We start from the raw sequence: 26,425 nt of genomic DNA, 5'->3' as shown, positions 1-26,425 counted from the left end.
GTAGCAGCGGCAAGGTGTTAGGGATCAGGTAGAAAGCTCTTGGATGTCTATTGGCGATGTACAATATCTAGAGCAGCCCTGTCTTCTTATACTGTAAAGAGAAAATGCCAGATGGGGTTATTCTGGCTTCGAGAGGAAGCAGCGACGTGGTCTTTAACGAATGAGGTCTAAGTTGATAACGACTGTGACTCAGTCATGGCGTCAGGTTAGGTTAGGTGCTGCTGGTCTTGGTATGGGGTTCGATTACGGGGTTGCAGGATGACAGCTGGGCCTAAGGTTACTTCCTAACCCAAGTTAGGTGGTACCCGAAGTTTGACCGGGTGTGGGTGCTAACTGCGCCCATATGGCTTCGTGTTGATATAGACGACGCTCGTGAGATCTGTCCAGAGGTGACGCGTTGTCTTCTTCATAGAAGTGAGTTTGTTTCAGTTATTAATATGTACCATGCTTATTCGGTGATATGGAGAGGATCCGGATAAAAGTACACCATCATCTATCATAGCAATCCATCGGGATTGCTCCATTTCTACATAACGTGTCATCAACTACTTCTAAGACATCACCCCTCTCCTCAACCGCCTAGATTACCGGGTTGCAGCTGGAGAGGCCTGAGCCGCCTGGTTGCCTCCCTCAGTCCATTGCTGGATCTTTCTTCGCTTCTCGTCCATCTTTCGCTCGAACTCCTCGACCTTAGCGAGGCGAGCTTGCTCTTCCCTCGCGTCCTTCTCGGCCCGTTCAATGGCTTTGCGGTCCGCCTCTCGCTTGTTCTGTTCCGGTCGGCGAAGGGCGATGTCGCGAGGCCGGAAGTCACTGAAGAGTGCCTTGAGGACAATTTCAATGAAATAGCAGCCCACAAAGTCAAGCATCATAACGCTAGTTAATGTCGTCTTGAATTCGCTCTTGAAGGGGACCAGCTTCATTTGTTCGTTCAGTTCAGGGATGAACTCGGTGGAGCAGGAGAACGCGATAGCAGTGACACCAATGATGCCGTAGAACATGCCCTTGTTTTCCGACAGCGACTCACGGAAGGGTCGACCTTGATAGTTCACGGCGAAGGTAGAGATTTGTTGGATAAGTTGGAGCAAATAGACCGCACTATTGAGAAGGCTTGGCTTGAACTCGGCCTCCAGGTCGACGTTTGGATCTTTCCTGCGAGGGTGTTAGCTGGTATAATGTCAAACATGGGTCAGGCAATGCCACTTACTCCTCGAAGTTCTCTACAAACCGAGCCATGTAGATCAAGGTGACAATGTGGACGGCGAACTGCCCAAGGATGGAACCGATAATGTAGAAGTTGAAGATGTTCGGCTGGGGGCGTTCCTTGGAAAGTCCCTCGACAGACTTCGCTCGGGAAATGGAAAGGAAGCAGACAGACATGAGCATACCACTGATGGTGATTTGACCGTCGCCAAACTTGATACCCTCCAGATAGAGGACACTCAGACTGTAGGCGCTAATCAAACAGTTGAGCGCAAGAATCTTGTACATCTGGATGGTGGCGACGAGAGTGCAACGACCTTGGCGGATAATGTTGGGAATAGCAACAACGTTTCGCAGTTTACTGGTGAAGGGTGCGGCAACTGATGCATCGCCAAGCTTCAAGCTGGGTGGCTCGTCGTCGCCCAATTCCTGCTCCATCATGCCCGACGTCAGCTTATCAGCGAGGCTCGAGGCTTTCTTAATCGCCTCCTGTTGCTTGGCAGCCCTAGGGTCGTTGTTGATCAGCTGCTGAGCGGCGGGAGTAGTGATGGTCTCGATGGCTTGTCCGTTCTGCTTGGCGTATTCCTCAGCACTGATACCCTTCCTCTGTGCTTCTCTTTCAATAGCCTTCTGCCAGTGTGGGTTGGTGGGTCCGGGAGGGTACAGATGAGCGATGAGAACAGGAACAGGGGGCGCAGGCTGGTTGAAACGCTTCATCAGGTCGATTTGCTTCTGATATAGCTCCTTCATCTTGGTGTTGCGGGAGTGCTCTGCGATACGAGTAAGATCTTGGGTGTTCCATTGAGCAGCGCAACACCGATGTGCGCTTGCTTCAAAGCTCCAACATCATTTGTTCCGTCACCGGCCATCAGAGTGTAGTAGCCCATATCTTTGAGACCCAGGAGAATTTCTTCCTTTTGCTTGGGCGACACACGGGCATAGAGCCCAAGTATGACGCAGGATAGAAAACCATGCAGAAGTATTCCCCTTAGTTGAGTGAGAGCATATCCTGTAATGCAGATGTCTTTCTCCTTGAGGATAGTCGGATCAATGGGCTTGGATGGGTCAACGCTGATCGTGACCTTGTCATCGGCACTTCGCCAAACCAGCTGATCGCCACGGTCGCTATGCTCAGGAGCATCCAGGATCAAGACATCACGGTCGACAATCTCAACTTCGCGAGCGACATGAACAGCAGTAAGTGGGTTGTCTCCAGTGATCATGACCACACGGTGACTGCTTTCGTTGAGCATGCGCACAGCCTCCTTAGCATCGTCCTTTAAGGGGCACTGTAGTACCAAGAACCCAGCAAAGATAAGGTCAGCCTCAACCTTCTCCCGCTTCAGATCGTTGATTCTACCCGATTTAAGCTCATCGTCGGTTGACAACTGTTTGTAGGCGAGAGCCAAAACTCGAGAACCACGACGGGTAAAATACTTGAAAGTTTCTTCGTAGTCAGCAGGGACAGTCGTAAGCATCTTCATGATGGTCTCGGGTGCGCCTTTGACACCGACAAAAGTACCTCTCATCTTGTTACCAGTCTTGGGGTCAGTGGCGTGGACTGTAGCAACAGAGCTTTGACGCTTCAGAGCAGATGAGAATTGGAATCGGCGTTTAACTTGAACAGAGCCAGCGGTACCACCAGCGGCTGCGATAGCAGGTTTGGTAGTGAGCGAATCGTTTTTGCCAAGCTGCCATCCAAGGGCGGATAGCGTGGCCTTCTCCATAGGGTCACCGACAACGTCGCCTTCTTCCAGTTTGACGAGAGCGTGTGCGGTAGCCAAGACCAAGGTAGTCTCCATACCGGCTTGGTGGACGGGTGTCATATAGCTATGGGCACCATCGGATTCCTTGGGCGTATGGGTTCCTGAGTGACCAAGACCCAGGCCAGCAATACCTTCCACAACCAGGTCCTCGCCGGTCAAAGTTCCAGTCTTGTCGAAGCAAGCGATATCGATGCGACCAGCAAAGGGGATACGGAAAGGTTCAGTGCAGAAGATGGCGAATTTCGCGAGAGCAGCAAGACTGGTGTTGACGGCCAGACTGAGCTCCATGGGAAGCTCAGGGGGGACAACGCTGGTGACAATCAAGATGCAGTCGAGAAGAAGCTTGGATCGCTTACGATCCTTCTTAACACCCTCGTCCCAAACGTACCAAGATGCAGCCAACGCGAAGATAAGCAGGAACAGGATGAAGAACAGAGCCTCGGCGTTGTTTGCAGAAACACGCTCAGTCGAGTAGATCATGGTTCGAACCAAGCTACCCTGGGAAGTCTCGAAGCCCGTCTTCAGAACGATAGCCATAGCTCCATTGTCTGGCGGAGGGCGAACACCGGAGGCCAGTTTTGGCTTCTCCTCGTCGGGGTTTCCATGGGTGATTTGGAGAACCTTGGTACCTCCCCAGAGGAACGAGTTTTTGTCCAGACCCTCGGTGTCGATGGTAGCGTGCCGGGGCGCAGCTGAACAGAGTCTTTCAGGAGAGGGTACTCTCACCGGAAAGCATTGCCTCGTTTACGATCGCAGTACCCTCGACGAGGAGCAAATCGCAGGCAACGCCACTGTCTTCCTTTGTTCTACCAACAGAGACCAGATCGCCAGGGAGCAGCTTATCACTCTGGACCTCGATCCACTTGCCCAGCCGGTAAACCCACATGTCGTAAGGCTTGATGCTCATTCCGCGGAACTCGGTCAGTGTGCGCTGTCGCTGCCAAACCACGGTGCTTTCGAACATGACGAGCATGAATAAGGTGAACAGCGAGTAGTACCAGTACTCGTCCAACATCCAGAGGCCGACACAGAAGATCTGGAAGACGAAGAATGGGGCGACGGCGTGCTCGCGGAAGAGCTCCGTGAAGGTAGGGACAGGAATGTCGAAAGTATTATCGCCATAGTATTGCTCCAGGCGGGTCAACTCAGCCTGGGTGGCGATACCATTGGACTTTTGGTATGTTTCCAGGGTAGGCTTCGGGTCGGCATCGATACTGTAGACGAGCGGGCTAAAGGAGCGGGTCTCTTCGTTGAAGAGGAATCGACGCTTTTGGAAAAGGAACGACGTATTGGGCTTGCCAGCAACCTGCAAGTAGCAAGTTAGTATTCATTCAATGCTAGCAGTGGGGTTTTGCAGTGCATAGGGTATGATGGGGAAGCGCCTACCTGGATGCGCTCGAGCTTACAGATCTCGGCCGTGCCCGCGTTTGCGATAGGAATGACCTTGATCAACTGGGCCTCTTCGACCTTCTTCGCCTTGGTCGCAGTGAAGGTACCCTTCAGGTTGACACTCCAATTGGTGCTGAGCCAGACCAAGCTCTGGCAGGTGATGATGGTGGCGCACCAGACGAAGGTCCATTCCTGGGAGGCGATGTGCTTCTCATAGAGCTCGGGCGTGTAGTAATAGCGGGCAAAGATGGGCCATATTATCGCGAATGGCCAAACGTAGAGATGCAGATAAGTTGGGAGCGGCGAGAGCAGCTCGGCGCTCTTGATCTGGTTATTGTCGACCAGAGGAGCCATTATTGAGAGAGAGGAGGTGCGAAAGGGCCTCACATAACATTCTAGTAGGCTCTTCTCTTATGTTGTCTGGAAGAAGGATGGTATTGTGAGACAATCAAGAGGGCCCAAAATGTCATCGATTTCTGGGTACACCTAAACGTACAATCTGTACTTTTCCGAGCACTAAACCCAGCAAGGTGCTGGGCCAATTGATCAATGGATCCGGAGGGGTGGGCGATACCTAGATACTTACATCGTGGGTGGAAGTCGCCCGCATCCGGTTGGATCATTCTTCCGGGCCCGATCCCAATCTCATCACTTGGCTAGGCTGGCTGCGCACTTCCAGGGGTCACTCAACTGCAGGAGTGTCGTTTGGACATCCATTGCACCTGAGATTCATATAAGAGGTAGCTTACAGGTATTTATGATATCTTTGTTCGTGTCGATGGAAATTCAATGCCGATTTTTAGCATGCTTAAATGGCAGGTTTTAGCGGGCAGGCCGCGCTTCATGGTATGATTCAACGCTCTTTCGAACCAAGAATCGCCGGCTTGTGGTTGCCACCCAGGAGGAGGAGATAATTACGCAAAGAAACATTATTCATAACGCAAACGCGCCTGTGAATGTAGAAACTACTTTACGAATGCTGTCGTCTCCCGACTGGGAGGTTTCAATGCATAGCTCAATGCTACACTGCATGGATTAGCGGTACCCCCCCCTAACGCATGGCCTAGGTTTGACATGCCGCACTCAAACAGCATTCCAACAGGCAACCTTAGCACCGTTGGCTCTCTATAGGCGCCGAACATACGGTGGTGACACTTCTTCATATTGGGCCAGATCGCTTTTACAGCTTGGGTTGATATGTATGTTATTTCAAATTGATACAGTCAAGAATCTCAATAACCCAAACACCTATCATACACCACCGTGGTGTCACGTCCGAACCTCAATCCATCGTTGCCGACTTTCCAGAAGACCAACTAACTACTACCTATCTACCTACGATATAGCATAGAAATTCCAGAGCCAAATTCGCCATCCTTTCCATAACCTTCCCAATGCCCACCGTTCATTAACCCTAACGTCATATAGCATGCATCATCATAACTCCACGCTACCCAAAAATCGTGCGCAGGTTCGAATCCTCCATCACGTCGATCCAATCGTGTAGTTCGACCCGGGCTTCTCCGAGTCGTAGCCAGCCCAGATGGCCTTGACCAGCTCCTTGGCCACGGTCACGGGGGCCGGCGGTAGGTTGTGCTCGTAGGCACTGAGGCGCTCCATGATGAAGCGCCGCGCGTAGCTGACCTCGACGGACAGCCGCGTGATGGACATCTCCTCGTCTTCCTGGTCGTCCATGTTCATCGTAAAGGCGATGTTTTCGCCGCCCTTGTTATTGTTGTTGTTGGTGTTGTTGCTGGGAAGCCCTGTCCCGTCGACCACCACCGGCACGCCGTCGCCACCATCCTGCACCGCGTCGTTCAACGATACCTCCGGCGGTAGCTGAACTGGGGCCGTCTGCTGTAGCTGCTTCTGCTGCTGTGCGATGGTTTCGGCGTCAAATCGCAACCCCGTGCTGGCAGATAGATACAAGAGGGGCGTGATGCACCGGGTTCCTGAGTTGGGCGGCACTTTCTTCAGGGTATTTACGAGCCTCAGGCTCAGTGGCACAATCCAGCGGTCCCACGGCACATGCCCAGCAGTTTCAGTGGTGTCTTCCGGTAGACGCCGGGCTACCAAGTCTGGGAAGGTTTGGTAGAGCTGCAGCAACGACGCCAACCTGAACCCTTCATTCACATGAACAAAGTGGGACCGGGGGTCATCCTGTCACCTGTGTCGATCACGTCATGAAGTTGGTACGTTTCGAGGCCCAGAATCTCCTCCTCAATCTCTTGCGCTTCCTTAATGTCCCTCATCGCCGTCTGCAAGCTCTTCAGGGTCGAAATGGTCTCTCGTCGCAGGTTCCGCCGAAACCGGCGGCAGAGATGGATCGCTTGTGCGAACAGTCTCTGCGTCGTGGCCGAGATTCCGGTCCACGGATGAGGCATGACGGGCCCCGTCAATTCACCGTTCAAAGGCTCCTTGACTTTCGGAATGCCAAAATCATCGATCTCGTCCGAGACGACGGCCACGAGCATGTTCCAGTAAATGAGATTGTTGTTGAAGAAAGACAAGGTGTGCCGGTCTTGGATCGACAGTGTATCCGACTCCCTGTTGATCCGCTTGAGAAGCGCCTTGGTCTCTCTCAAGAACTGGCTCCCCAACTCCTTCGTGTCAATCCAACAAGCTGCTGTCCCAACACAACACAGCGCCAGAAGCAAATCAGATGGGAACTTTCCTACGGTCGGTCCTTGAGTTTTGAGGTCTCTCTGGATTGCCTTAATGGCGTTCTTAAGATAGGACACCGCCACCTGTTTCATATAAGGCAGTTGAGGCGCCAAGCAGGTAGCCGACATGCTTTGGAGGCAGTTCATGACCGCCTCGGAGCTGGCCCAAGTCTCGGAAGCCAGTTTGCGGTTGAGGTTTACCTCGGAGTCGAAGCTAGACCACATCGAGCATACATGGCGGAACCACTCCTCCACCAACAACGAGGAACGATCATGGATCAGCCGGGGTATCTGCGGGTACACCACGCGGGCTGGAGGACAGAACGAAACGTTTCTATCCCACAAGTTGAATGGTGTTCTGTCTTCGGCTGACGGAGGCGGAGTGAGCGCAAGTGGTTGGTCACTGAATGTTCTGTCATTGTGGATGATGTTATCCATGACGGACGTGCATGCCAGCATGTCCCCTTCCCAAAAGTCGTGGGGTAAGTCTTCTAATCCATAGCCGTAACCTGGCCACACGAGATTGTCAAAGACAGGAGAGAAGGGTCCAGGCACATCTGCAGGAGGGAACGGGCCACCCATGACATCGTCCCCAGGAGGTTGACATGTCAAGACCGGATGTTCTAGATCCTCTAGGTTCTCCAGACTCTCCAGATTATCCACAATGATGGGTTCTGTTTCCAGAGTCTCATGACCAGCTATTTGGTCTTGAGTGATGGTCTTGGAGGTCTCGGTGACCAGGTCCTTCATGTTAGGAGGCCCTTTGGCCTGGCCCGAGAGGCTCTTCTCATGCTTGGTAGACCAGCGAAACGACTGGTTGTACCCCGGGCACTTGCGGCCATTCTTCAAGCACATAAGACATTCCGGCTTGGTCTCGTCGCATTTCAGCTGTTGCGATTCGCTTTTAGCCCGCGAAGTAGAGATAATATGCGGTTAGTTGGCACTTACACGCTTGGCTTTACACAGTGGACAGCCGTTACGAGACCGTGTCTTGGTCTTGGAGTTGGCACTGGCCTTGTTGTTCTCGGCCGATTGATCACTACCCTTCCTAGAGGCCGCTTGTGACATATCGGCCCCGGAAGTCATCTGAGGAAAAGGGGATAACGGATGATGCGATAGATGGTTCGAGGGTCGGGACAGTTAACCGTTTTGGGAACACTTTAGGAAGGCGGAATGGGCTGCTTATCCCCGCGCGTGTGCCCCGTAGCGGCGAGTTGCGCCTGGATGCATCTAACAGTGGAATGGGAATGGGGGTCCCCCAGGGTTTCCCGGGGCGAAAGGGTAGGAGGGATAAAGTTGCTGGTTTAATAAAGGTTTGGGCAGAGAGGCAAAAGGTGGGTGCGCAAATGCATCGGCTGGCCGGCCACACGGGCGATTCACGTGTGCTGCAACCTTCGTTATCCCCTCCTACATCATTTCGACAACGGAGCGCCAACGGCTTCGTGTCTGATAGGATGGTGTGTCTGCTATCTCCAGCTATCTCCAATCACCCCCGGCATGTGGAGCGTTGGCGGCACTAACATGCACTACGATAACACAACCGTGACATAGTTCCAAGGCCGATGAGGCCCGAGTGGCTTAAATGAAGGGAACACTCAAAGCACTTACAAACCCTCCCTGGACTGCCATGCCATTCGCAGCATTTCCCCATCGGGTAATTTGATGCTGCAGCGGCTGGCCATGATAAGCGCTATCGATCGTGCCTGTCGGTACCCCAGTATTCGACGTCAACTCTGCATCCTCTCATACTTGACATCACCAGAAAGGGAGATAAAATCACGTGTAGTACTCCAACGGACGCGGTATTGGTAGTCGCTTTCCAGATACATCTAACGTCAGTTATTAATTCGCCATGGTTATCATACCTCACGCAAATCGGGTTGCAGCCAGTATATATCGATAGCTTCGGACGGGCTGGTCCAAATGGTATGCTAGGTAGATACATGCATCTTTGCCCATCTTTTCGCACCAACTCTATTAGACGACAACATGATTGGATCACTCCTTGCACAGCTGTCCCCTGACAATTTCGACCCTCGCCATGGCATTATACTTGTTGCATGCCTCCTCGGCATCGCTGTCGTGGCAGCTTACACCATCACTGATCGTCTAAAGCGAGATGGTCGCCCCGTCGTCCAGTCAAAGGCGGAAAAAGGGGATGCCGGAAAGTTAGAAAGGACGCCGGGGCATTGGATTCCGAGCGACTTCAAAACCCCAACGGCTGTTCCTTACCCTGACTGGGATCTGGCCACAACGAAGCCGCTGCCTTATCGTGCCTTCCGGTACGGGCCCAAGTACAATATCACCATGGGCCTGCGATCCATCAGCTTCCACGACTGGATCCAGCTCGACAACCAGTACCCCAAGTTCTCAGGACAAGAGAGATCGCATCGCCGAGCGGGGCGACAAGTGCTGCCACACGGCGCCCGAGGCGTATCCCGCCGCGCTCGAGCTGCTGCAGGAGCTCGCCGAGTACATGCCGGCCCGCTACCCGTCGCTCTACCAGCGCACCAGCACCGGCGTCCTGAACCTGTGGTCGGGCGAGGCCATCGACATCACGGCGCGGCCGCTCAAGGAGGACCCGATGACGCTGTGCGGGCGCCTGACGCAAGACGACCTGGCCCTGATGATCGAGCGGCCCGACGGCATGTACTACCTGCTGGCGGGCTCGATCCTGCTGGCCGGCTTCTGGCGCCTGAGCGACAAGTTCGGCATGTCGCTGCCGATGCTGCACTACTCGGGCGAGGTGCCGCAGTACAAGGAGAAGCTCGAGACGGGCATGCTCAAGTTCTTCGCGCGCCTGCGGTGCAAGGAGATCTACAGCCGCAACAACTACTTCATCCAGGTCGACGACGCGCTGCCCTGGAGCTGGAGCATCGGCGACGAGGACAGCGACGGGCTCAGCTGGTCCACGGCCGAGAAGAACCGCGCCATCGAGCACCACTTCCTCCGCTCCGAGCGCCAGACGCTGCGCCGCCTGCCCAAGACGGGCGCCGTCTGCTTCACCATCCGCACCTACTTCCACCCCATCACCGAGATCGCCCAGGAGGACTACGTGCCCGGCCGCCTGGCAAGCGCGATCCGCAGCTGGGGCTCGGACGTGAGCCGGTACAAGGGCAAGGAGCGGTACGGGGACGTCCTGTTGGCCTACCTGGACGGCGAGCACCAGAAGCAGCTAGACAGGGGTTTAGATCTGGAGAACGAGGGAGACGTGCGACAATACCCGTGGTGATGCCTTCCAATTGTTGTTTGCTTTCTTCGTTCAGCACAGCGTGGATAAACGCCAGGGTATAAAGGGCTTGGAGGTTTTCTTCTCATATTAGGCACATCTCCATAGTATCCAGTTCCCCACTGGTCGGGTATGATCATTCATATAGAGCTCATTCTTCTGTACATTCAGATGGCAGTACTCGCATAGTTGATACCCAGAAATCAATACTACTCATTCATTGAGCCCCCTTTCTCGAGATCCAGACATACTCCTTGACCTCTCTTCGCCTATATGTCTTCATATTACTATGCATTGTCTGTCAACCACCATTTCCATCACCTAGAATCAACCAATGTTCATTTGAGCAAAGACCCAACCCGTGTGTCCTCATAAATTTTCATTCATTGATGCCAGGTCTCATTTGCCCTGCCCTGCCGGTCAGTAGCATGAACAGCAATGGTGCATACGGTAAAACAAAACATGACAGTGAAAGGCTTTCTTCTCAGTTATATGTTAGTAACGTATTTATTTGGTATTCTATGCTCGACTACTCGAAGGCCAGATCTAGGCCCCTCCTTCGAGAACCCCTAAGATGGGTGATACGGACGCGCCCAAGATTGCTCCCTCGCACTAGATCCCCAACTCCGATTAGGCCAGATCAGCCTCTACATCTTCTTGCGCTGCCCGCAGAAGAAGGCCAAGCCGTAGCTCTCCGTCGTGAAGGTGATGGTGGCGCCGTCGGGGAAGAAGAAGACGTCGCCGGGCTTGGCCTTGACCTCCTGGCCCGTGGTGTCGCTAATCGTAAACTCGCCCTCGACGATGATCTTCATCTCGTCGTACGTGTACGTGTAGACGAGCGGCTTGCCCTTTTCGAGCCGGTAGAAGCCTGACGACATGGGCTTCTCCGGGTTGATCTGGTCCGACGAGAAGACGTCGCCGAGGAAGGCGTTATCGTTCTCGGCCGAGAGCACGGGGGGCTTGAACGTGCTCTGGGCGTTGGCCTGGTAGGAGAAGGCTACGGGCGCCATGGTGTTGGTGGTGGAATGTGGGTGGCTGAAAGGGAGGTGCTAGACCACGATGACAACGGACGGTTTGAAGAAGAGGAGGAAAAGGATTGATGTGTTCTGTTTCCCTGGTTTCTTCGCGTAGGATGGTAAGATGTTTCCAATCAGCTTCTGGAAGACTTGAGTAAAGGTGACGTTGGAATTGATGGCAAATATCATAGAACACAGCTAATAACTTTGTTTGGGCCCCTGATTAAATACGTGATCGCAGATGCATCCTCACATCCAAGCTGTGTCTCCTCACTTGCCCTCCTTTCCCCAGAAGTCCGAAGTCGTTGCGCATCCGTATCACCCTTCGTCTCCGTTCTCGCGGCTAGAAGATGCCATATGAGTGCAATAGAGTCCGATTGCTGTACTGAGTAGACCGTAGCATGAAGTCGGGCGTCCAGCTCTAGGCCGGGTTGGGATAGCTTTGCCAGCTTTGCCGTAATCTTGGCCCAAGAGGTTGCACATGGATATTTTTGCTACTTCCGGAATGGTCTATTTACAGCGGCCATGCTTATCTTACTGGCTGCCCCATAGCGGGCCATTCGTAAATTTCGGGGGGGCGTGACTAGCTTCATCCACTGATACTGTAGGAGCCCCTCTTCCCCCGCAATCCTTGGACAACCTTATCATAACCCGCTGTCAGCCAATGGGAGCCCTGCTTGTCGATATAATGGCGAGTTGATGTCCAATGACGCGACAGCGACAACGGCCAAGATGGGGAGTGCTGGTTTCACGCTCTGACGCTGACGGGCGCATCCTCGTCGAGGCACACATAATGTCTTGGAATCCTGGTCGGCAGCTGCACCTCCCGTAAAAAGGAATAAGGTTTTCAGCTCGGTACTACGTATATCATAGATAGGCGTGAGAAGATACGGAGGACACGGAACTGGAATGCTTTCAAATGAGATGCAATCAACAAGACCCAGCGTGCCTGTATACGCATACAGGCGTTTTGTCCGACCTCCTGCACAAAAAGAGTGTTTTGTGAAGTCGTGTACACTACCAGTCATTGCAAGTCATCATTGGCCGTATCCTATATCCAAAGTTTGGCCTTTCTGGTCATATCGGATCATCAACAAAGTCGGGAGTACCGACACATCTCTCGCCATGGGACAACTTGAGAAGAAGGCCTCTCCCCTCGCCGACGTCCAATCCGATATCCAGCATGGCCAGACAGAGGAGCATGTTATCCATGACCAGTTCAACCTCAATGCGCTCGGCTACCAGCCGGAGTTGCGGCGCAATAGGTCCATGTTCACATTGCTGTTCCAATCCCTCGCGATAGCCGCCGTAAGCCTTTCCGATGCCCAACTCCTTACTTGAATCTCGACACTCATGCGATATTGATACGAGTAGATCCCCTATGGATTCGGCGCGCCCCTCATCAGCGCTGTATATGGCGGTGGTAGGTTCTATACCCACTCCAATCGGATTTGTGACTTGATCCTGTTTCTGACTGTAAGGACCTATGCAGGTCAACTGGCAATGTTTCTCGGATGGGTCATGATCTTAATCGTCGACGAGTGCATTGCCATCTCCCTGGGAGAGCTCGCCTCGAGGTATCCAACATCTGCCGGGCCCTACTACTGGTCCTTCCAAGTCGCATCGCCACGATACCGTACCTTGCTCTCCTTCATCACGGGATGGACCTGGCTCGTGGGCAACTGGACCATTACCTTATCCGTCAACTTTGGGTTCGCCTCCCTCCTTGCTGCCACCGTGGCTTTGTACTATCCGGAGTATGAATGGAAGTCTTGGCAACTATTGTTAATCTTCTATGCCATTTGTGTCATAACCTTCTTCATTGTAGCCTTCGGGAACCGTTTCTTGCCCGCGGGTCGACACCTTTTGTGCTGCATTCACGGCGATTACAATCTTTATCACTCTCGTCTGCCTGTCCACCAAGGCGGACTCAGGCAGGCACTCTCCGGGAGATACACTTGTTAGTCGCGCGAGTTTGCCAATATCTAGCGAGGAGTGATATCTGACCATCTTGCAATTCAGGGGTACTATGACCCAACGCTGTCCGGGTGGGGTGACTTCTCGTTTCTGATCGGGACTCTACCTTCGGCCTATACGTGAGTGTCGATCATATTCCAGTCTAAGGGGAGCAGCTTACTGAGCTAAGGACCAGGTTCTCGGCCATTGGTATGATCACCTCGATGGCAGAGGAATGCGGCGACCCGACCACCAAGCTCCCAAAAGCCCTTTCGCTCTCGGTGCCAGTTGGGGGCATCGCTGGCTTGTTTTTTGTAAGTTATGGCAACGCGGAAACGGGCATGAAGACCTCCATTACTTGGCTAATGAATGGTACACGAATATTAGATTATACCGATCTGTGCAACTTTGCCAGCTCTCGCCGATATCTTGGATGCGCCACTGGGGCAGGCGCTGCCCTACATCTATCTTCGGGTGATGGGTTCGCCAGGTGGTGCGCTGGCCCTCACCGTCCTCATCCTGGTCGTCACGCTGTTCTGCTCCATCTCGATCACCGTGGCCGCCTCGAGGTGTACCTGGGCGTTCGCCCGGGACAAAGCCATCCCGCTGTCCCGCGTCTGGTTCGTCATCGACAAGCGCCACGAGACGCCCATATGGGCCCTGGTTCTGACCACGGTCGTGCAGATGCTGCTCGGGCTCATCTACCTCGGCTCGTCGACGGCGTTCAACGCGTTCGTGTCCGTCGGCGTCATGGCACTGGCGGTGTCGTACGGGATCCCGATTTTCCTGTCCATGATCAACGGGCGCCGAGGCGTCAACACGGCGCCTTGGACGGTGGGCAAGGTGATTGGATGGGCGGTCAACGGTGTCGCGCTGGCATGGATCTGCTTCGAGGTTATCCTATTCTCGATGCCTACGGCAATCCCTGTCTGACGGCGCGACGATGAACTACGCCATCGTGGTCTTCGTCGGTTTCATGACGATCAGCGCGATTTGGTACGTCGTACATGCACGGAAAGGTAAGCAACTCATCACATCAGTTTGCTCATTCACGATAAAATTACGGCAGCTAACTGTTCTGTCCCTATCTGTAGTGTACAGTGGTCCACCGGAATCTGATGGCTTGGCTGCTGAAGCTTGAGGCATCTTTCATAAAGAATATGTCCAGTATCTATTTAACGCAAAAGACCGAGTGGCCATTGACACCAGTGTTGCCGCCCTCCTTGTCACCCAACGCGACATTCTTGTATCCAGTCCGGTCGTTGGTGCCGTGGTAGCCAGTTCCCAAAGTGGCGATGCCATCGTAGACGACTATACTATCTGCCAAGATGAGTGCAGCAACTTGACCTAGGTAGTCCGAGTCCATATCAACAGCAATAACTGTGCAACGCGTAACGAGACAATATTCGCTACTGGATCCAGATCTTCTTTGTAGCAAGCTGTACTTCTCACGCTCAAGGCGAGTAGGGGTCATCCCATCGAACACCGGACATAGCCAAAGTCTCCTTAGCAAGATCATCCACAGCCGGGTCTTTCAGGCGGTGTCGTGCCTCGAGATCCGGATTTCCGATCCATTCGTACTCGTACCACTCCCACGAGGTACCCGTGTGCCACTGGCCTTGGAGTCCCTCGGAGAGCCTGCTCTGCTCCAGTGCGAAGGCCGGCGTCCAAGGCAGCGCAATGAGCAGCGGGTGGCGCTCGTGGTAGACCTCGGTAAAATCAAGGCGGCACATGATGGGCGGCTTGTTCTGGCGGTAGTACAGGAGAAAGTCCTGGTCGGCCGTGGCGCGCGCGACCACGTCGAGGCACCGTCGGCGGGGGCAGTCGTGGTAGAGGTGGCCGCCGTCGTTGCAGAGAGGGGCAGCCGGCCAGCCAGCCCTGGGCGTCGAGGGGGCCGATGCAGTCGCGGAGCTGGTGGCCGGGGCGGAAGCAGTTGCCGCATCGGGCGTTCTCACTGCGGCCCTGATGAGACGTGGTGTCATTGCTGTGGGCATTATCCACATAGTGGAAATCGGGGGTAGGGACATCGGCTTCCGGAACGGCAGAGTCGGGCATGGGCTCTTCAACCTTAACGGCCGGAGCCTGTGGGATCGTGGTTGATCGGCCATTCGTCAGCACTAGCGCGACAATCTCCCGGGCAGTCAACGACTGGTCCTTGGCGGCGTGTTTCAGGATGCGGTACTCGATCATGGGCGCTCCAGGATGAGGGTAGTGGGGAGACGAGTAAACCCAGTTGACGAGTGCTTCCTTTCCTATAATCAAAGAGAACGGTTAGCCAGCCAGGTTTTTGCTGCCTCATTACGGCGGACGAAACTTACCAAGTCTATTATGAAGCTCGATCATGAAAGACGGGATGAAATGCTCCACGCTTGTCAAAGCGGGCATCTGCTTGGTGTAGAAGATCTGGGAGATCAGCGTTGATCGCACCATACTTTCCAAGTGGCCGGGCAGGAACAGGTTGCCCTCTCCGTTGAACTCGTACTTGGGCCATTCAGCGGCCCTAGCCACCTGGGTTGAAGAGTCGAAGCCCGCCATGATTAGTGGTATATCGACCAGAACACAAAACTTCTGTCTCGAGACTTGGACCTGGATACCAGACAGTTTGCAGCAGAGGTATCGAATCCTCAGTGCCAAGAAGAACCCAACAAATACAACGATGTTTTCCAATTCGATTGGATGCCAAATCAGCCCAGCAAAAAGGACCTACTCACAAGTAGGTTACCCGCAAGCCAAGTGTGGTTATGACAGAGAAGTGTAGGACTCTCTGTTTTGCTTGGGGATTATTCATTCCTCAGTGGGCTGCGTTTTCCATCCAAGGTAGGGCTGCAAGTCGGCAGCGACGAGAACAACGGGGGCGGGGGAGGGGGCGAGGGGTGAATACTCCGTTACTTAGTGCTTTTCCAACAATCAGCTGTAATCACAGCACAGAGAAAGCTCCGCAGGGTTGTCACTGTCACTGTCAGATAATGATGCTATGAATTTCACTTCACATCGTTCTAGAGATTTACAACAAGTTCCTGGACGAGTAGTAGCGTCTCGGCCCCAAGGCAGCGCCATATCGGCGATACAAGACATTCTGCGTGCATAGTACGCCATCTTAATGGAATCATTTTCCGTTCGTCAAATGCCAAGGGATTTCAAGGCATGTGTATTTATACAAAGCTTTTCCTTCAGCTTATATCTTCACTTGGGTTTAGTACCAAGACACTCGCCAAATAGAAAGAATAGAGAGACAGTGGGAGAGCTACTACAAGTATGTGTACTCAAAAGAAATGAGATAATGTGTCCAATGGGCTTCTATACTCAAGAAGCTGTCTGTCACTTGATCCAGTTTGCTCAGAGGGATACCGCACAGAGGTTACGCAATGTTCACAGACTGCCGCCAGCAAGCACATGAATATAGATTCATCGTAGGGTATGGACACTGAGATTAAGTCTCACAAGAGTAGCATGGTTGCTATCCCACCCTCCCCTTCTGCTTGCCACGGGCACGCAACCCCTGAACGCCCCTATTCTCAAAGAGTAAGTGTCGATTAGTCTAATTAACACTGTGTGACGGGACAAAAGCTCCGCAAATCATTTCATCATCCTTTGCATATCGCATCTCCAAATGGCTAACCTCGGGTATTGATTTGTGCAGCTATGAGGTCAGCGGCTCAGGCGTGAGCGGTTCTGCTGCGGATTCTGTCGTATTCATGACGTCAGGGATATCGTTTCGACGGTCCACTGAGAAGTCGTCACAAAAGCCAAATCGATGAACACCTCAACCCTTTCCTTCCTCATCTTCCACAAGAAACCCCAACTATACAACCAAATCGCATCCAATATCTCATTCAACATGCCTCGTGACGGAAGTGGCCGCGCCCATAACGCTCAGGACCTTTATCCTGAGACGGATCACCACATCATGCATGGCGCCGGAGATGCCAACGTGGTGAGCTCAGCCCTCCACTAACCAAGTATCCTCTCCGAAATAGCAACGATGACAATGCTGATAAAATAACCGTAGGGCGACCATGTAGCTCGGGCCGAGAAGACAGCGCCCATGCCCGAACACGAAAAGGGCGAGGCTCTCGAAGGCATGAACGCTTCAGGTGGGACTTCGACTTCGGGCCATGATCAAGGCGGTCGGTCGACAAAGAACTAGAGTCATTGATATTTAGTTGCAGGATGGCTGGGTGGTGATACTTATCGACATTCTTTCTCTCGGGGATTTGTCAGTTCAAGGATACCCAACTACTTTGCACAGGCTTGCCGCTATGCAAAGATATTCCAATAGTATTCTTCTGTGTTGAGCCAAATTTAGTATTGATCAAGGAACCGCATAAAGCTATTTACTTGTGTTAGACCCTGTCAGGCGGGTGAACTCGGATTTCCCAAGGAGTTGGATTGATAAAAGTGATGATTGGCACCAGTGAACCCCGACAGCTCCCCAAGTAATCAGTCAGTACGGTCAAAGGTGGAGGGAGGCCTTGATTTGAAGCATGTCTAAATTGCTATTCGGGATGCCTCGACCTATCCTACCTGAGTAGGTATCCTGCTCAGATGTGGGTAGCCCATATTTCATCTGGCTTGCAAGCAGCCACCCAAGCACATGTTGAGCTGGGGAGACAGTTAATTGATACAGCACGAACTTATCTCTTGTCAGAAGGTATACATCCAGAATGAAGCTGCAGCACATGAATGACTCAATGGCCTACATCCAAATGTTGAACAATGGCATCTGAGGAGTCTCACGGTGATGCCCCTCAAGTCATTGAACCTCTCAGGCATATCACAATAAATCATGTAAATGCTGGCTGCGAAGCTTGGTGTTGATATGGCCCTCCTGGCATAAATCATTGTTGTACATCCGTTGTCAGTAACTGAAGCGCCTGTCATGGTTGACATTGGTCATCCGAGCCGAGAATGAGACGATGCCTGTCAGTAGCAACCATAGCGTTTCACCACACCTATCACCATTGTTCAATCTGTGTTGGAAGAGCTGTATCCTCAGTGAATCATGTTGCAACTTCAACTATCATCAGCTTCCTCCAGAAGACCTATAAATCATGCCCTTAATCACTCTCTACTCTCCAGTCCAGAACAATAAGCAAACAAGCAACACAAACACTACAAAGCACATCGTGATCTATCAATTCTAGCTATTATCAAGACTCAATCACAAACATTCCAATCAACCATTCCAAGATGTCTGTCGCTCTCGGACCCCTGAAGAACTCCAACCTTCTGGAGCACCGCTTGCCTTCGGAGGAGTACAATGCCCTCTCCCGCATTGATGAGTGCAGTATGTTCAAACATATCCCCTCTCTACCATAAACTCCTCAGTTTCCCTTCCTTTCTCAGGTGGCGTTTCGTGTAGAACAGCTGTGGCCGTCACCGCTAACCGAGTTTCCTAATCCCTCTTCGATCTACAGAGCTCGAGCCCCTGAAGCACCGCGAGGCCCACAGCACCCTCCTGAACCTGATCGCCGCCCACAGCCTCTCGGACAAGTTCTCGATCCACCTCGTGCACAAGCACTTCGACGTGCCCCAGGACCAGGTCATGGTCTACGAGAAGGTCCAGGGCGGCAAGACGCCCGACTTCGTCATCATGACGCCCCGCGACCCCAAGAAGAAGGTGCCCGGCCGGACCCTGCGCGGCCTCTACTTCCTGGCCACCCCGGACGACAAGATGCAGGCCTACGAGTACACCACCGAGGCCGCCGCGGACCTGTCGGCTCACGAGGACTTCGTCAAGGCCTACGCGACCCTCGCCAACGGCCTCGGCGTCGGCCGCATCTTCGCCTTGGGTGCCGAGGGCATCGCCACCGTCGACACGCCCCTGGCCGAGTTCGAGATGGGGCCCTACCTGTCCACCGTCCTGGTCGAGTCCGAGGCGCTCCCCGGCCTGGAGCAGATGAACTCGTCCGCCACCGACTGGCGCCCCGCTTCCCCTGCTTCGGTGACCAAGCCCGCCGGCGACAAGGACGGCAAACCCCAGGAGAAGGCTCTGGCTGGCACCGGCCTGGCTGGCGGCACGATCTACCCCGAGGTCCTGGGCCAAATCACCTCCCATTGTATCGCCAACCGCGCCGGCAACCACTGCTACCACGGTAATGCGGCCACTGCACCTTCCGCTGACGCCGACGCCCTTTCCGGCACCAGCATGGCTGGCGGTACAATTCATCCTGAGGTCCAGGGTCGGATCACCAGCCAGTGCATCTCTAACGCCGCAGGCAAGCACATGGACCACAAGGATGTAGTCGCTCAGTCCTCTACTGACGACGCCCCTGCCCCTCTCTCCGGCATCGGCAAGGCTGGCGGCACCATGTACCCCGAGATCCAGGGCCGGATCACCTCCCACTGCCTCGCCAGCCGCTCCGGCAAGCATTGCTACCACGGCAATGCGGCCGGAAGTGACTTCTCCGTCGAGACCCGCCAGAGCATGGCTGGTATGTCGAACCGGGTCGGCCAGGACGACGTCGAGGTCCACCCCGGCATCCGCGTCGGCGACCTCCCCGTCATCAAGGACTCGGTGATCCACGATGTACTGGACCGCGCTGTCCAGGCCATTAAGGCTTACTAGGATCGCTATTGTTACTGCTGATACCAAAAAGCAGGGCGGTTGAGATTATGGACGTGAACAGGCACACGCTGAGAGGAATTTGCGGCTGACTTTATGTGTTTTCTGAGTTATGGGTTCGGAGTTATCATGATTAAAGGACTACTGGTGGCCATGTAGTTGCCTTAATATTTGATCGAGTTTATGCAGAGTGGGAAATATCACTTCTCGTATGTAAAATGATGGACGTAGCTGCTTGTGCCAGTCCACCAATGTGCAAGATGTCTATCTGTGATCCGCCATAACACTTCTCCTCATCGTCATGCGTGATGCGGTATCTCCATATATTGCAAAGCCTGTAATTTTGCAACGTTGATGCTTTCATCCACAGCTTTTCGGGATACTATCATGGATTCTACAACGCGTTGCCTCGAACAGAGCATTGTGGTCAGCGCATGTGCTACAACTAAACCATTATTGCCGCGGTCAGCAACGATAAACTATTAGGTACCTATCGTAGTACAAACAGGGGCAGCCCCTGTTTAAAGGCTGGCTTAATATATTTAGAACAGGTACTGTGCGGCAGGTCGATGTTTGCTATGGTGCCTGATATAGTAGGATATGTGATGAACACACTTAATAATTACATAGCTCAAGGACGCGCGTCCTTGTTCCAGTTGGCCAAATTATCCTCCTCCTTGGGGAACTTGCGAAACATGTCGGCCAGCTTATCCATCGGCGTGGCCAACAAACTCGCGACGGTCTCCACGGCCGGGCCCTCGCCGGCGCTGGGGTGGCTGCGCGTGGGCACGAAGTGCTTCGACAGGGCCTGCCACAGCCCCTTCAGCTTGGGTACATGCTCGGGGTGGTCGCCCCTCAGCTTCTGGTACTCCTTCAACAGCTCTTTGACCTGTAGCAGCAAAAAGTCAGTCATACCCCGCAACCTTTTTGAAAATAAAGTGCGTGGCACGAGAGAGAGAGAAAATACCCAATGGTGCTGGGCCCGGTCGTCGTCCGCGAGCTCCTTGCCCTTGGGGCCGAGGTACCTCTCCATCGCCGGGTAGACAATCAGCTCCTCGGCGATCGAATGGCGCGCCAGCTCCCAAGTTAACTGGTTGCCATAGCGAGCGCGGTGGTCGGGATCACCGGAGTGGACGACCTCGTTATAGTACTCCTCGAGCTCTCGCTGATCCTTGGTGATGGCGTCGGTGATGGTGGAGAGAGAGGCGATCCTCGTGCTCGTCGGCTTGTACGCAGAAGCGAGAGCCGATTTGAAGGGGGAGGCTCGAATGAGCGGGCGGAATCTTGATAATTGCATATTGGTGACAGGACAGTATGTAATAGGTTTATGGCAACGAATCGAGGGTTACAATCATCAGCAACTGGAATAGTGAGTACCTTTATATTACCAAATATTGAACTTGATTCGCCTTGCTCAGTAACTATGACGAACAGGAGGCTCTCTAGGGGAGCGTAGCATTACCTCACTACGTCACCCTGGCCAATTGAAAGTTAATGGTTGTTAATGGTGACCGCTCATCCTGCGTGCTGTAACGTCTCGATCTGGAATGATACGTGGTTGGGACCCCAACTCTTGTCAGCATCCACGTACGGCAAGCAAGGCCATTTGGTCACTATGAGACCTTGCAGAAGCTGGAAGAGTGCAGCCTGTCGCACACGGGGTGCTAGGTCCGGGCCGCTGTCACTATGAGGTAAGGGCCCCTCCGCCCGGAGCCAATCATACTTGGACCCATAATTCCTGTCATCCCTGGTCATCTATAGTACTAGTATATCGTCAAGATGCGGCTTGGTGTTTTACCTTTTGTGGCAAGCTGGCTATATCTCATCAGGATATCCGAATAGACTTACGCTGTCGAACTTTTTCAGCCGCCGCACTGGTGTTGGAAGATCAGCAGCTTTGCTTGCATATTGCCGCCGCCAGTCGTGCCCCTAGGAGGTATTACTCCTCACGCTCAGCGTCTGGCAAGGGGTTGATATGGGAAGACGTAGGAACAGAGACCGCCAGTAGAAGCGTAAACGCCAAACCGATAGCACACAGCCGAACAGTGCAAGACATGGAACTTCGCCATAGCCGCTCCCGGAGTACCGAGAGGGACATCAAATGCACTGTCGAGCTCAGCCATGCCAAGGAGACCACAAATCTCCGGTGATAGTAGCCCAGATTGGAATTGAAGGCGAGTATGTAGCCTGTGATCAGTATACCGAGATCAGTGAGGAGCTGTTGGTCGCTAAATATGAGGATAACTTCTTCAAAAATTCGCCGTCCGCGGTGATTGGGCTCTTTCTGGCGTGCGAAGAATACTCGGCGGTCAAGCCGTTACAAGACGTATATCGGTAAGACTACGTACCAGCAGGCCCAGAGTATCAATGCAAGGACAAGGTAGGCAGTTGTCATGAACGCCGCAAGGACCTGTCTTCTGGTGAGTTCACCCTGTCATTAATTAATCATAACAAAATGTGTCTAGTGAAAGGATCACTTACACCGATGCCATATGTGTCTGGGTTGGGTTGCATGCCTGCTTTGCATACTTGATATACCTTACAGCGTCCTGACACTTCGATAACGTGTGATATAGCAAAAGACAGAACTGCTACTATGTAACCGGCATAGGTGTCTGTTATAGTTAGTAACTCATTAACTAGTTCTTATATCAAGCGATCCTGTTATGCCAATTGTGCAGTTTTTGCGCTCTAAGGTAATCGTGTTTGTGACAGTAACATAATTATGTAGGAGAGATGTAGTTAGCCATGTTGGACGATATTATGCACTACCCTAGCTACGGAATGGTAGAACAAGTTGGGAACTTGCGGCTATATAAATCGGTCGGGAGGCTGAAATCAACAAAGGACGATGAAACTGATCATTGCAATTCTCTAGCCGCCTTCAGTTTAGTAATGGCTTTCGTCACCGTGCAGACTCTTGCTTCAATCCTTGATGGCTTTTACAATCACCAACTGAAGCAATCCGCCATCAAACATGCATCGCGGCCTCTTAGCGAATCATGGACTACTACTTACGTGCCCCACCGTAGTATTTGGTCTCCACTTGCACCCACAGGTAAGACGGAATGCAATGGCGGAAACATTGTTGGTGATTTGGGCGGATTTACCAAGGCTTCGGGTTCAGGTAAAGCGTCGTTCTCTCTCAGCTCGTCTGGTGGTTGTCCCAAGACGTCCCGATACACAAACACATCCATCGCCGTAGCTGTCGCCGAATGCGATATGGAGTCTGCAAAAGGGCATACGCACGTCCGATCTTTTGCACCGAGGCCTGGAAGCTTTACAAATTCCACCCAGATTCCAAGACCAGTGGACTGACTGCCTAGGCTTTTCGTTTGTGAAGAGGGGAGCCAGCTATCGTGGACGCGTGATCACTGATTGTTTCACTTTGACCTAATTAAGGCAGTCAAATACATAGGACGGACCTCCGTGCATCACGAGTGCGAGCTTATCCGATGACGGACTTAGTCTTCAGGACATGGCGCGACCGAGATATCGAATGAAACTAAACAAATTGTCTTGTCAAGCTGCCGATGGTTTCTATGGTCTCTTCTTAGCCCACGTGGACGTAGTGCGGACGATTCAGGCCGCCTTCAGCCACGATTCAGGAAGCTTCATCCGAATTATATGTCGGATGAGGCATCAGTAGTCTCACTGGAGCATAATTAATGCTCCAAGAAGAAGTGTCGAGCTCGAATCTAGCCCCCAAAGTCTACTCGATTCTAGAACAAGAAAAAGAACACACGACAGCCCTTGTTGGTTCCGACCAGCGATGCTAACCCTTTCGTTGAACCACCACCGTGGCACCACGGGAGTGGGTTCACCGTAACCGTTCCTGGGTTTCCGAAAATGTGGGATGCGGAAGTCACTTACTGCTCTCGAGCTTCGGGATATCTCATTGAGCTGGCATGCTATTTATCTGATAGGCCTCCCGCTTCGTGGCGCACATCAGACTTACTCAAATTCCTGATCTACGATATGGGAGCACTGATATACCTAGCCGTTCTACATTGCTGTCTTCTGACTGGCTATCTCTTTAGTCTTTTACACCCTCCACTTTGCCTCACCTCCTAGCCATGGCCTATTGACTATGCCACCTACAAAAGCCTATCCCCAAGTATTCTGGCTCGAAACCACTTGCAACCACTCCTTCAGGGCCTGGAAAGACTATTGTGGATAACCTTTACTACGTGTCCACCCGAGGGCATCTGAACTCCGCATGACACAGACATCCTGCCTCCACGGGCATGACAGAGAACAAAAGAAGACTCCTTGCGGGCGCCTGCCGTGGCCAATCCAACGCACTAGATAAGCCGCTTATTCCGGTAAAGAGAAGACGAGCACTAGGGATTCTGCCTTTCGGCGTGTTACCACAAAGACTTCCAAGGTATTGCGCATCAATCAACTGTATTCCTGTTATGCCAAACCTGCAGCTACCAATCATCTCGACGCTCCACCCCTAGCTGATGGATGCGCGCTTCCACCACATTGGGGTTCCTTCCACCACCGGCAAGCGCACGGGTCAAGCTGATCGGGGAGTCCATCGACGCCTCGGTACCAATTTCGCCAGAGGCCCCCACGTACAGCCAACACTGTTCTTGAGGTTGATACCAGTGAGTTGACTTCGAGCGCTGTCCAGATCATTATGGCATGCAGAACAACTGACACCCCTCCCTTATGCCTCTGGAGTCGGCCCACAATGTCCGCTAAGCTGACCATGTCTTCTCTGGGACGTCGGAACATGCGAATATGTATGGGCGATGGCATGATGCTTTGTACGGCAAGTTACTCGAGCCTGTGACTATTGCCACCGGCTGGCACATATTGATGGAGGTGCAACGAATTCGCGGGTCCGCTTTGGCGAGGTTGGCATGCATGAGATGGAGTCTGGGGGTGGGCTGGGTCGGGGCCAGTCGAGTGCTTTATTTAGTAAATCAGGGTCTAGACAGCCCATTGATGAGCTGGGCTGCTGGAAATGAAGCCCCCATTGCGAAACAGGTGTAGTCGTCAACCTGCGTGCCATGGAGGCCTTGTCCTGCTGGCTTGGACCCCAAAGGTTGTTTCTATATGTTATGATGATCTTATTTTCAAGGCATGACCAAGGTAATAAATGGTGCGAGGTGTTGTCGATGCTGCTTAAAGGCATAAGGTAGGTGTTTGATAGTGTGTTTTAAAGTTGATTGGGTGGACCTACGTTACAATGATTAGGGGCTCAGGGGTTGGGCCAGCCACAATGTGGCGGTGCGCTCCTGGACCGTCCACCATGCAAAACCACCCGAGTCTGGAAGAATAAAGCCAGGCTCATGAGACAACGGATGAATTGCTTTCCTTCAGAAATAGTATTTCATCGATCCCCGGAAGACGTGTATTCGGAGAATTCGCTTCGTCCCAAATCAATAGTCTCGTTCTTGAGTATCAAACGTCTGATCTCCCGGATAGTCCCGACAGGCAGGTCACAAGTTGCCTTTCCCACTCTTTCAGGGCTGAAATAGTACGTCCCAATACCAACTATATCCATAAACGGCAGTGGACTATCGATCTGATAACTTACGTCGTTCTACAGCTTCTTTCCTTCACCCGTCGCTCCAAGCCCGGATACCAGAAAGCACAGCAGAAATGGGCATCTTCAACCGGAAACACAGGTCGTCGTCGAGTTCATCGTCGAGATCCTCCGACCATCGGATGTCGTCACTAAGCGGTAAGGTCATTATGGTCACAGGGGGGAACTCCGGCCTGGGAAAGCAGTCCATCATGGAGTTCGCCAAGCACGAGCCCGCCGAGATATGGCTCGCTGCTCGGGACCTCCACCGCGCGGACCAGACCGTCTTCGAGCTGTCCAGGCAGTTCCCCACCACCGAATTCAACGTTCTCGAAATGGACTTGGCGTCCCTCGACTCCATCCGCGACGCGGCGGAGACCTTCCTGTACTCCGCGCGTCGCCTCGACGTGCTGCTCCTCAACGCCCGCGCCGGCGGCAGCAGCAGCCCGCCGCCGTCCATGACGCGCGACGGCTACGAGGGCGCCTTCGGCGTGAACCACATGGGCCACGCGCTGCTGACCAAGCTGCTGATGCCGGTGCTGCTGCACACGGTGCGGCACAACCGCAACGGCGGCTGCGTGGCCGACGTGCACGTCGTCGTCGTCAGTTCTGTGTTGATGAACCACGCGCCGCGCCGGGGCATCCGGTTCGACAAGCTGAAGGCGCCGCCGCCGCCCAACCGGTATTACTTTAGTGGCCGCCGCTTCGCGTTCCGTAACTACGCGCAGAGCAAGCTGGCCAACACCCTCTTCGCGCGGCGGCTCGCGCGCGAGTACCCGCAGCTCACTGTGGCCGCCGTGCACCCGGGCATCGTGCGGACCAACATCATGGGCGTGATCGCGCGGCATGATGTGCTGGCCAAGCTCGGCCGGCCCATCTCACAGGCCTGTATGGCGTCCGTGCAGGATGGGATCCAGAACCAGATGTGGGCGGCTACATCGCAGGATATAATCAGCGGAGAATACTACAGCCACGTCGGGGTCAAGGGGAGGATGAATAAGCTGGCGAGGACGATATTCTGGCAGAGAAACTATGGCAATGGACTGAGGTAGAGTTGGAGAATTATATAGCGCTAAGTACTAGGTGTTCTGATTAAAGGGTG

The 26,425-nt window shown here is 53.2% G+C and overlaps 12 protein-coding genes across 12 annotated transcripts; 5 read left to right on the top strand and 7 right to left on the bottom strand.

Moving 5' to 3' along the window:
• Positions 1-584: 584 nt before the first annotated feature.
• On the bottom strand, positions 585-4,709 carry PG994_000552 (cation-transporting atpase 4 protein; the record flags this gene model as incomplete). Its single annotated transcript, XM_066851961.1, is given in 5 exon segments — positions 585-1,149; positions 1,205-1,968; positions 1,980-3,658; positions 3,693-4,272; positions 4,353-4,709. 5 exon segments carry the CDS (start codon positions 4,707-4,709, stop codon positions 585-587), a joined length of 3,945 nt encoding a protein of 1,314 aa, XP_066722593.1.
• A 1,131-nt stretch (positions 4,710-5,840) lies between these two features.
• PG994_000551 (uncharacterized protein) lies at positions 5,841-8,086 on the bottom strand (the record flags this gene model as incomplete). Its single annotated transcript, XM_066851960.1, is given in 3 exon segments — positions 5,841-6,471; positions 6,489-7,906; positions 7,967-8,086. 3 exon segments carry the CDS (start codon positions 8,084-8,086, stop codon positions 5,841-5,843), a joined length of 2,169 nt encoding a protein of 722 aa, XP_066722592.1.
• A 921-nt stretch (positions 8,087-9,007) lies between these two features.
• PG994_000550 (uncharacterized protein) lies at positions 9,008-10,250 on the top strand (the record flags this gene model as incomplete). The annotated part of the gene is given in 2 exon segments (XM_066851959.1): positions 9,008-9,375; positions 9,386-10,250. 2 exon segments carry the CDS (start codon positions 9,008-9,010, stop codon positions 10,248-10,250), a joined length of 1,233 nt encoding a protein of 410 aa, XP_066722591.1.
• Positions 10,251-10,894: 644 nt separating this feature from the next.
• On the bottom strand, positions 10,895-11,257 carry PG994_000549 (uncharacterized protein; the record flags this gene model as incomplete). The annotated part of the gene is made up of 1 exon (XM_066851958.1): positions 10,895-11,257. The coding sequence occupies one exon, from the start codon at positions 11,255-11,257 to the stop codon at positions 10,895-10,897; it is 363 nt and encodes a 120-aa protein (XP_066722590.1).
• A 1,131-nt stretch (positions 11,258-12,388) lies between these two features.
• Positions 12,389-14,152, top strand: PG994_000548 (uncharacterized protein; the record flags this gene model as incomplete). Its single annotated transcript, XM_066851957.1, has 5 exons — positions 12,389-12,571; positions 12,638-12,686; positions 12,756-13,020; positions 13,416-13,533; positions 13,607-14,152. The coding sequence occupies 5 exons, from the start codon at positions 12,389-12,391 to the stop codon at positions 14,150-14,152; spliced, it is 1,161 nt and encodes a 386-aa protein (XP_066722589.1).
• A 238-nt stretch (positions 14,153-14,390) lies between these two features.
• On the bottom strand, positions 14,391-14,585 carry PG994_000547 (uncharacterized protein; the record flags this gene model as incomplete). Its single annotated transcript, XM_066851956.1, has 1 exon — positions 14,391-14,585. The coding sequence occupies one exon, from the start codon at positions 14,583-14,585 to the stop codon at positions 14,391-14,393; it is 195 nt and encodes a 64-aa protein (XP_066722588.1).
• An 88-nt stretch (positions 14,586-14,673) lies between these two features.
• PG994_000546 (uncharacterized protein) lies at positions 14,674-15,754 on the bottom strand (the record flags this gene model as incomplete). Its single annotated transcript, XM_066851955.1, has 3 exons — positions 14,674-15,130; positions 15,192-15,471; positions 15,538-15,754. The coding sequence occupies 3 exons, from the start codon at positions 15,752-15,754 to the stop codon at positions 14,674-14,676; spliced, it is 954 nt and encodes a 317-aa protein (XP_066722587.1).
• Positions 15,755-17,057: 1,303 nt separating this feature from the next.
• PG994_000545 (uncharacterized protein) lies at positions 17,058-17,366 on the top strand (the record flags this gene model as incomplete). The annotated part of the gene is made up of 2 exons (XM_066851954.1): positions 17,058-17,153; positions 17,229-17,366. The coding sequence occupies 2 exons, from the start codon at positions 17,058-17,060 to the stop codon at positions 17,364-17,366; spliced, it is 234 nt and encodes a 77-aa protein (XP_066722586.1).
• Positions 17,367-18,409: 1,043 nt separating this feature from the next.
• PG994_000544 (uncharacterized protein) lies at positions 18,410-19,787 on the top strand (the record flags this gene model as incomplete). The annotated part of the gene is made up of 2 exons (XM_066851953.1): positions 18,410-18,506; positions 18,637-19,787. 2 exons carry the CDS (start codon positions 18,410-18,412, stop codon positions 19,785-19,787), a joined length of 1,248 nt encoding a protein of 415 aa, XP_066722585.1.
• Positions 19,788-20,415: 628 nt separating this feature from the next.
• On the bottom strand, positions 20,416-21,081 carry PG994_000543 (HHE domain-containing protein; the record flags this gene model as incomplete). Its single annotated transcript, XM_066851952.1, has 1 exon — positions 20,416-21,081. The coding sequence occupies one exon, from the start codon at positions 21,079-21,081 to the stop codon at positions 20,416-20,418; it is 666 nt and encodes a 221-aa protein (XP_066722584.1).
• Positions 21,082-21,736: 655 nt separating this feature from the next.
• PG994_000542 (uncharacterized protein) lies at positions 21,737-22,298 on the bottom strand (the record flags this gene model as incomplete). The annotated part of the gene is made up of 3 exons (XM_066851951.1): positions 21,737-21,971; positions 22,133-22,215; positions 22,266-22,298. The coding sequence occupies 3 exons, from the start codon at positions 22,296-22,298 to the stop codon at positions 21,737-21,739; spliced, it is 351 nt and encodes a 116-aa protein (XP_066722583.1).
• Positions 22,299-25,400: 3,102 nt separating this feature from the next.
• Positions 25,401-26,375, top strand: PG994_000541 (uncharacterized protein; the record flags this gene model as incomplete). Its single annotated transcript, XM_066851950.1, has 1 exon — positions 25,401-26,375. The coding sequence occupies one exon, from the start codon at positions 25,401-25,403 to the stop codon at positions 26,373-26,375; it is 975 nt and encodes a 324-aa protein (XP_066722582.1).
• Positions 26,376-26,425: the final 50 nt, after the last annotated feature.

Source organism: Apiospora phragmitis (assembly GCF_038363925.1).
Source record: "Apiospora phragmitis strain CBS 135458 chromosome Unknown utg000001l:1.0-2902119.0:1.0-2906034.0, whole genome shotgun sequence".
NCBI classification, from domain to species: domain Eukaryota; kingdom Fungi; phylum Ascomycota; class Sordariomycetes; order Amphisphaeriales; family Apiosporaceae; genus Apiospora; species Apiospora phragmitis.
Note: the sequence above shows the minus strand (reverse complement) of the source record. Positions and strands in the feature narration are given on the sequence as shown.